Source organism: Carlito syrichta, unplaced genomic scaffold, assembly GCF_000164805.1.
Source record: "Carlito syrichta isolate Samal-C Ts95f unplaced genomic scaffold, Tarsius_syrichta-2.0.1 Scaffold309491, whole genome shotgun sequence".
In the NCBI taxonomy this organism is placed as follows: Eukaryota; Metazoa; Chordata; class Mammalia; order Primates; family Tarsiidae; genus Carlito; species Carlito syrichta.
The window spans coordinates 26,623-35,890 of NW_007253587.1; the positions used below are offsets into that span (position 1 = coordinate 26,623).

At 46.9% G+C, this 9,268-nt stretch overlaps 1 protein-coding gene across 1 annotated transcript in view; it reads left to right on the top strand.

The window, feature by feature from the left end:
* LOC103269813 (cationic amino acid transporter 3-like) overlaps nucleotides 1-7,323 on the top strand; it is a 14,492-nt gene extending 7,169 nt beyond the window's left edge. Inside the window, exons 7-11 of the mRNA XM_008067374.1 lie at nucleotides 824-926; nucleotides 2,390-2,577; nucleotides 3,711-3,877; nucleotides 4,213-4,321; nucleotides 7,205-7,323. Of these exons, the coding sequence (XP_008065565.1) occupies nucleotides 824-926; nucleotides 2,390-2,577; nucleotides 3,711-3,877; nucleotides 4,213-4,321; nucleotides 7,205-7,323 (686 nt within the window). The remainder of the gene's footprint in view (nucleotides 1-823; nucleotides 927-2,389; nucleotides 2,578-3,710; nucleotides 3,878-4,212; nucleotides 4,322-7,204) is intronic.
* Nucleotides 7,324-9,268: the final 1,945 nt, after the last annotated feature.

Consider the following 9,268-nt stretch of genomic DNA (forward strand, 5'->3'; position numbering starts at 1 on the left):
TTCCCCGGCCACCGCAGCCTCGACCTGCTGGGCTCCGGCAATCCTTCCTCCTCAGCCTTCCGAGTAGCCGGAATTACAGGCATGCGCTACCACGCCCGGCTGATTTTTTGATTTATTGTAGAGATGAGGTCTCGCTGCCCAGGCGGATCTCGAACCCGCGGGCTCAGGCAATCCACTCACCTCAGCCTCCCAAAGGCGCGGGATTACAGGCTGAACCACTGAGCCCGGCTCTTTTCTTTTTTTTAAGTAGGAATCTTGCTGTGTTGCCCAGGCTGGAGTGCAGTGGCACACTCATAGCCACCACTGTCTCAGCCCACTGTTCCCCACTGTACTATTCCCAATGCAGTGGCACGCTCACAGCCACCGCAGCCTCCACCTGCTGGGCTCAGGCAATCCTTCCGCCTCAGCCTTTCAAGTAGCTGGAACTACAGGTGCATGTTACCACGCCTGGTTAATTTTTTGATTTATTGTAGAGATGAGGTCTTGGTAAGTTGCCCAGGCTCGTCTTGAACCTGTGGACTCAGGCTTGCCTCTGCCTCTCAAAGTGCTGGAATTACAGGCTTAAGCCACTGTGCCAGGCCTGCTTTTATTTTTAATTCATACACATTAATTGTACATATGTATGGAGGTAGAGTGTGATATTCCAATACATGTACACAATGTATCAAACCAAGATAATTAGCATATCGATCCCCTCAAATATTCATTGTATTGGAAACATTGAAAACCTCTTCTAGTTACTTAAAAATGTACAGTAAGTTGTTGATTATAGTCACCTAGTGCCGTAAGGCAGAACTCATCCTTTTTTGTGCTCAAATTGCAGCATTCATGGCGTTCCTCTTTGAGCTAAGTGACCTTGTGGACCTCACGTCAATTGGGACCCTGCTTACTTACTCTTTGGTGGCCTTCTGTGTTCTTGTCCTCAGGTGAGACATCACTAAACCCTGACTGGGGTCTTGGACTCATGAGGACTGATAGGGTGCCAATCCTTTTCTCTCTTTGGCACTTTGGCTAGAGGGTACAGTTGTACCCCCCTTATCCACAGGGGACATATTCCAAGACCCCCTGTGGATGCCTGAAACCATGAATAGTACTAGACCCTATTTTTTTTTCATTTTTTTCTTTTTTTAGTTGGAATCTCACCCTGTTGCCCAGAATGGAGTCAGTGGCATAATCAAGACCACTGCAGTGTCAACCTGCTGGGTTCAGGCATCCTTCTACCTCAGTCTTTCAAGTAGCTGGAACTACAGGTGTGGGCCACCAAGCCTGGCTAATGAAGTTGTTAGCAGGTATTCAATAAAAGAAGACAATGAAATTTTGCAGCAAGGCAAGGCACAGTGGCCCACACCAGCACTTTGGGAGGCCGAGGTGAAAGGATTGCCTGAGCCTACGAGTTCAAGACTAGCCTGGGCTACTTGGTGAGACCTCATCTCTACAATAAATCAAGAAAAATTAGCCGAGTGTGGTGGTGCGTGTCTGTAGTTCCAGCTACTTGGAAGACTGAGGCGGAAGGATCACCTGAGCCTAGGTCAGGCTGTGGTGGCCATGAACATGCCATTGCACTCCAGCCTGGGATACACAGTGAGTCTCTGACTTTAAAAAAAAAAAAAAATCTCCAGTTGGACTGATTGATGATGGGTAAATACATAGCTGAGACATTTGTCTAGAGGACTTGTTAACATACAGATTGCTAGATTCCCCCCATTTTTTTTTTTTTTAGTCAGAGTCTCACTCTGTCACCCAGGCTGGAGTACAGTGGCACGATTATAGCCACTGTAGCCTCGACCTGCTGGGCTCAGGTGATCCTTTTGCCTCAGCCTCCAAGTAGCTAGAACCACAACATGGGCCACCATGCCCGGCTAATTATTTCTTATTTATTGTAGAGACAAGGTCTCACCAAGTTGCCCAGTCTGGTCTCGAACCCCTGAGCTCAGGCAATCCTCTTACCTTGGCCTCCCAAAGTGCTGGGATTAGAGGCATGAACCACCGTGCCCAGCTAATATAGTCTTTAAAAAATTTATTTATTTAGTTATTTATCTTTTGAGTTGGAGTCTCACTCTGTCGCCCAGATTGGAGTGCAGTGGCATGCTCCTGGCCACCACAGCCTCGACCTGCTGGGCTCTGGCGGTGCTTCCGCCTCAGCCTTCCTAAGTTGGCCTGGGTGGGTCTTGAACCCGTGGTCTCAGGCAATCCACTTGCCTCGGGCTCCCAAACTGCTGTAGAGACAAGATATTGCTATGTTACCTAGGTTGGTCTCCAACCCCGGAGTTCAAGTAATCCTCTTGCCGTGAGTTCAAGTAATCCTCTTGCCGTAGCCTCTCAAAGTGCTACGATTACAGGCATGAGCTACCACGCCTGGCCTAATATTATCTTCATATCTCTAACTCAGATATCAACCAGACCAGAATTTCAGCCAGAATGAGAAAGTATTTGAGATGAAGCCTGAGCCTGTAAAAAAATTCTCAGAGTTTGTTCCTGCAGTGGGAACCTCAGAGACGCTGAAGAGTCTTCACCCTGTCAACACCACGCCCACCCTGAGGTCTGGCCGGGTCGTCTATGGATGTACCTCCCTGGTTGGTGAGTAGTGGGGTTTCCCTGTGGGCTGTTCTGAAGCTGCCTGTGTGGGCCAGAAGCATGTGCCTTTGGCATCTGAGGAGGTGTCTTGAGGATCTAGTGGCCTTTGATGTGAGCAGTTTTGGGGATGAGATGCGACCCATGACTATTTATTTATTTATTTATTTATTTATTTATTTTTGAGTTGGAGTCTCACTCTGTCGCCCAGACTGGAGTGCAGTGGCTGCTCCCGGCCACCGCAGCCTCAACCTGCTGGGCTCCGGCGATCCTTCCGCCTTAGCCTTCCAAGTAGCCGGAATTACAGGCACGCGCTACCAACGCCCAGCTGATTTTTTGATTTATTGTAGAGATGAGGTCTCGCTGCCCAGGCGGGTCTCGAACCCGCGGGCTCAGGCAATCCACTCACCTCAGCCTCCCAAAGGCACGGGATTACATGCTGAGCCACTGAGCCCGGCTTATTTATTTATTTTTGAGTTGTAGTCTCACTCTGTTGCCCAGGCTGGAGTGCGGCGGCACCCTCACAACCACTGCAGCCTCGACCTGTTGGGCTTATGTGATCCTTCCACCTCAGCCTTCCAAGTAGCCAGAACTACAGGTGCACGCTACCACGCCCAGATAATTTTTGCTTTATTGTAGAGACGTGGTCTCACCAACTCACCAAGTTTCCCGGGCTGGTCTGAAACCCATGGACTGAGGCAATCCTCTTGCCTCTGCCTCCCAAAGTGCTGGGATTCCAGGTGTGAGCCACCATGCCCAGCTTAAGATCCTGTTTTTTTTTTTTTTTTTTTTTTGAGTTGGAGTCTCACTCTGTCACACAGGCTAGAGTTCAGTGGCACACTCATAGACACCACAGCCTCAACCTGCTAGGCTCAGGCAATCCTTCTGCCTCAACCTTCCAAATAGATGGAACTACAGACACGTGCCACCATGCCTGCTTAATTTTTTGATTTACTGTAGACAGGAGGTCTTGCCAAGTTGCTCGGGCTGGGCTCAAACCCCTGGACTCAGGCAATCCTTTCACGTCTGCCCCCCGAAGTTCTGGGATGATAGGCATGAGCCACCGCACTGGCTTAAGATCTTAACTCATTTATCTCCCGGAGCTGAACTTATTCTTCCTTGGCTTGACTCTTTTCCAGTCATCTTGCTAATGATTCTATGCCTGATACTGGCTAAGTGGCCCAGATACCTGTTCTCTGGAGACCTAGTGTATGCAGGGGTGGTCGTCACCTTGCTGGTGCTCATTATTGGGTTCACTTTTATCATCTGGAGACAGCCCCAGAGTGACACTCCTCTTTACTTCAAGGTAGGTCACTTTATGTCCCCAAATTACCCACTCTCTCAGTGAACTCTTCCTGTGAGGTCTAAATACTCTTTCCTGGACCAGGGAAGCAAATGGGAGTTGCCAAAACCAATGGATCATTCGTGGACACACCCCTACCTGCCCAAAGCTCCTACTTGGTGTTTTGCTAATTGCATCTCCCGATACCAGTTTCTTCTGGAACACCCAGTGGGATACTCAGTATCCACAGGTATAGAATATCCACCTGGAACAGAGCCGGAGTCTTCCCACTCAACAGGTAGGAAGCGCTCTTTCAGACATCTGTAGTGTGTTCAGCGGGTAACTGTCTTTGCCCACAGGTCCCTCTGCTGCCTGTCCTCCCACTGATAAGCATCTTTGTGAATGTTTACCTGATGATGCAGATGACCGTTGAGACCTGGGCCCGATATGGAGTCTGGATGGTGATTGGTGAGTGGCTTTCTGGGAAAAAAGAGTCTGCTTGGGTGACTGAGCCTAACCTTCTTCCTACTACCTTGCCCTAAAACTGTCTCAGACTGGGTGCAGTGGTGCACGTCTGTAATCCCAGTGACTCAGGAGGCTGAGGCGGTAGGGGTCACTTTAGGCCAGGGGTTGGAGACTAGCCTGACAATACAGCGAGACCTTGTCTCTTCAAAACAGAAAAAATAAAAAAATTTGCTGGGGAGGTGACACACCTGTAGTCCTAACTACCCAAGAAGCTGAGGCAAGAGGATCGATTGAGGATAGGAGTTTTTTTTTTTTTTAATTTTTATTTTTTAAAATATTTTTTATTATGGTTTTGTGGGGTACAGTTAAGGGTTAGGTATACAGTTATGTTTCATTCAGGCACCCTGTTGATAAGAGGTGTTTCCCCATCCCCAGACAGATATTTGCTACTGTTAATCCCATCTCCCTCTCCCCACCATAGTTTCCCAGTACCGTCAGTCATTTTCTTATAGTATTACATTGGATGTTCAAGGTCCATTATATGAGTGAGAACATGTGATACTCGGATCTTTGTTTCTGTGAGAGGTCACTCAGTATTATAAACTCTAGTTCCATCCAGGTTGCTGCGAAATTCATGATTTTGTTCTTTTTAATGACTGCATAGTATTCCATCATGTATATGTACCACATTTTTTTAATCCAGTCCTCTTTTGATGGGCAGCATGGTTGTTTCCAGGTTCTTGCAGGTTGTGAATAAAGCTGCGATAAACATACGTGTGCAGGTATCTTTTTTATAGAGTGATTTGAGTTCTTCAGGGTATATTCCCAGTAGGGGGATTGCGGGGTCATATGGAAGGTCAATTTTTAGAGCTTTTAGGAATCGCCACACTGCTTTCCACAGAGGTTGCACTAGTTTACACTCCCACCAACAGTGTAGAAGTGTTCCCTTTTCACCACACCCTCTCCAGCAGCTGTTATTTTTTGAGTTGTTGATAATTGCCATTCTGACTGGAGTTAGGTGGTATCTCAGTGTGGTTTTGATTTGAATCTCCCTGACGATTAGTGAGGTTGAGCATTTCTTCATGTGTTTGTTGGCTGCTTGGGTGTCTTCTTTGTGAAGTGTCTGTTCATATCTTTTGCCCATTTTATAAAAAAAAAACAAAAAAAAACCAAAACGAGGACAGGAGTTTAAGACCAGCCTAGACAATATAGTGAGACTGTCTCTAAGAAAATAAAAGAAAAATTAACCAGACATGGTGGCCCATGCCTGTAGTCCCATCTATTTGGGAGGTTGAGGCAGGAGGATTGTTTGACCCTAAGAGTTCCAAGCGGCAGTGAGCTATAATCAATCATACCACTGTACTCCAGCCTGGCAACACAGCAAGACCCTGTCTTTAGAAAAAGAGAAACCCAGGGCCAGGTGTGGTGACACACGTTAATAATCCCAGCAGTTTGGGAGGCTGAGGTGAGAGGATTGCCTGAGCCCACGGGTTGGAGACCAGCCCAGGCAACTTGGTGAGACCTCCTCTCTACACTAAATAAAAAAATTAGCTGGGCATGGTGGCACGCATCTGTGGTTCCAGCTACTTGGAAGGCTGAGGTGGAAGGATCACCTGAGCCGCCTAGCAGGTCGAGGCTGCGGTGGCCGTGAGTATACCACTGCACTCAAGCCTGGGCAACAGAGTGAGACTCTGACTAAAAAAATAAATAAATAAAATAATAAATAAAAAGAGAAACCCCATCACTGTTTTGCTGAGCCACAGTCACCATGTTTTCTAGTCTTGGCCCCCTCCCCGACACTGGGGAGGTGAATCTCCTTTCTAATTTACTTTTTATTTTTTTATTATTATTTTTGAGTTGGAGTCTCATTCTGCCACCCAGGCTGGAGAGCAGTGGAATGCTCACAGCCACCACAGCCTTGACCTGCTGGGCTCAGGCGATTCTTTCGCCTCAGCCTGCCAGGTAGCTGGAACTACAGGTGTGTGACCACGCCCAGCTTATTTTTTTATTTATTGTAGAGACGAGGTCTCACCAAGTTGCCCAGGCAGGTCTTGAATCCCCGGGCTCAAGCAATCCTCTTGCCTCAGTCTCCCAAATTGCTAGGATTACAGGTTGAGCCACTGCACCCAGCCTCTAATGTACTTTTTATTTATTTATTTATTTATTTATTTATTTTTGAGTTGGAGTCTCACTCTGTCACCCAGACTGGAGTGCAGTGGCCGCTCCCGGCCACCACAGCCTCGACCAGCTGGGCTCTGGCGATCCTTCCGCTTCAGCCTTCCGAGTAGCTGGAACTACAGGCGCGCTACCACGCACGGCTGATTTTTTGATTTATTGTAGAGATGAGGTCTCACCAAGTTGCCCAGGCGGGTCTCGAACCTGCGGACTCAGGCAATCCACTCACCTCAGCCTCCCAAAGTGCGGGATTACAGGCTGAACCACCAAGCCCGACTTAATTCACTTTTTAAATAAACTGTATTTTCCAATCTAAAAAAAACATGCCAGCCATGGTGACTGTTACCTATAATCCCAGCACTTTGGGAGGCCTAAGTGAGAGGATTGCCTGAGCCATGGGTTCGAGACCAGCCTGGACAATTTGGCAAGACCTTGTCTCTACAATAAGTTAAAAAAAAAGGTAGTTGGGCATGGTGCATCTGCCTGTAGTTCCAGCTACTTGGAAGGCTGAGGCAGAAGGATTGTCTGAGCCCAGTAGGTTGAGACTGTGGTGGCTGTGAGCGTGCCACTGCACTCCAGCCTATGCAACACAGTGAGACTCCAACTCAAAAAACAAAACAAAACAAAAAAAACCATGAGTAGAATCCCTAGTGGGCATTTATAAGGGAAGGGATGATGACATTTCCAACCACTGATTCATTTCTTTGCTAGGATTTGCTGTCTATTTTGGATATGGGATCCGACACAGCTTGGAGAAGAATGATCAACAGCTGCCAGACTTAAGCTCCCCAACTCTTCATGAAGCTGTCTCTACTACTGAATTGCTTTAACCACAAAACACCGATGCTCTAGGATGCTGGAGGTGACTTCTGGATGAAGGGAAGGCTTGAACCTCTATGGAATGTGAATATGGGTTGCAGTAAGAGCCCTGTATTTTCTACCAGTGAGCAAAATGCCTTTTTTTAAAAAAATTTTAAGAGACAGGGTCTCACTTGCTATGTTGCCCAGGCTAGATGCAAAATCCTGGTAGCAAGGGTTCCTCCCACCTCAGCCTTCCCAAAATGCTGGAATGATAGGTGTGCACCACCATGCCTAATTTAATAAAATCAAATAACAAAATCTTTTGTTTTTAAAATTGACAAATACAAGTTGTATATATTTTACAGTGTACAACAGGATGTTTTCATAGTTATACATCCTCAAATGCTAAATTAAGCTGATTAGCGTATCCATTACCTCACATACTTTTATGGTGAAAATATTTAAAATCATTCTCTTAGCAATTTTCTTTCCTTCCCCTGTCCCCCCAAAAAGAATCTTATTCTTTTGCCCAGGCTGGACTGCAGTAGTGTGACCATAGCTCACTGCAGCCTTGAATTTCTGCGCTTAAGTAAACCTCTCATGTCAGCATCCCATAACTGGGACTAGAGGTGCACCCCAGCATGCCCAGGTAGTGGTTTTTAAGTATCACAGTACGTTGTTAATTTGTGACAACATAGATGAACTTGGACATTATGTGAAGTGAAATAAGCCGGCATAAAAAGACTGATACTGCATGATCTTACTCATGTAGAATCAAAACGATGAATTTAGATCTTGGTGCGGTGGCTCATGCCTGTATTCCCACCACTTTGGGATGCGGAGATAAGAGGACTGCCTGAGCCCAGGGGTTTGAGACCAATCTGGGAAAGTTGTTGAGATCTTGTCTCTACAAATTTTTGTTTTTATTTTTGAGTTGAAGTCTGTTGCCCAGGCTGGAGTGCAGTGGCATGCTCATAGCCACCTGTCTTGACTTGCTGGGCTCAGGCAATACATCCACGCCAGCCTCCCAAGCAGGTGGAACCACAGGTGCGTGCCACCACGCCTGGCTAAGTTTTTTGATTTACTGTAGAGACAAGGTCTCGCTGAGTTGCCCAGGCTGGTTTTGAACCCTGGGCTCAGGTAATCCTCTCGTTTCTGCCTCCCAAAGTGCTGGGGTGACAAGTGTGAGCCACTGTGCCCGGCAGAAAAGTTGAATTTAGAAGCAGAGTATAGAAGGGTGGTTACCAGAGATAGGGGTAGATTAGGGAAAGAGTTTGGTCAAAGGATACAAAATTTCAGTTTGGAAGGAAGAATAAATTCAGAAGATGTATTGTACAACGTGGTGACAATGCCTTTAATGCTGTATAGTTTTTTTGTTTGTTTGTTTTTTTAGTCGGGGATCTCATTCTTGCCCAGGCTAGAGGGTGGCTGTACAATTACAGGTCACTAAAAAGCCTTGACCTCCTGGGCTCAGACAGTCCTTCTCAGCCTCCCGAGTAGCTGGGACTATAGGCTTGTGCTACCATGTCTGCTTAATTTTTTGATTTTATTGTAGAGATAAGGTCTCACTATATAGCATAAGCTTGTCTCAAACTCATGGGTTTAAGCATCCCTCCCGCCTCAGCCTGCCAAAGTGCTGAGATTACAGGCATGAGCCACCTGCTGACCTCTAATGACTACTGTTGCTGAGCATTGTTACTTTGTAGCCTTTTGCATATTTTTTTTTTTTTTTTAAGAGACAAGGTCTCGCCACGTTGCTCAGGCTAGTCTTGAATCCCTGAGCTCAGGCAATCCTCTTGCCTCTGCCTCCCAAAGTGCTGGGATGCCAGGCGTGAATTACCGCACCTGGCCTCATTTGTATATCGTTGGAGAAATGTCCACTGAATTCCTTTGCACTTTTTTTTTTTGAGTGGAAGTCTCACTCTGTCATCCAGACTGGAGTGCAGTGGCCGCTTCCGGCCACCGCAGCCTCGA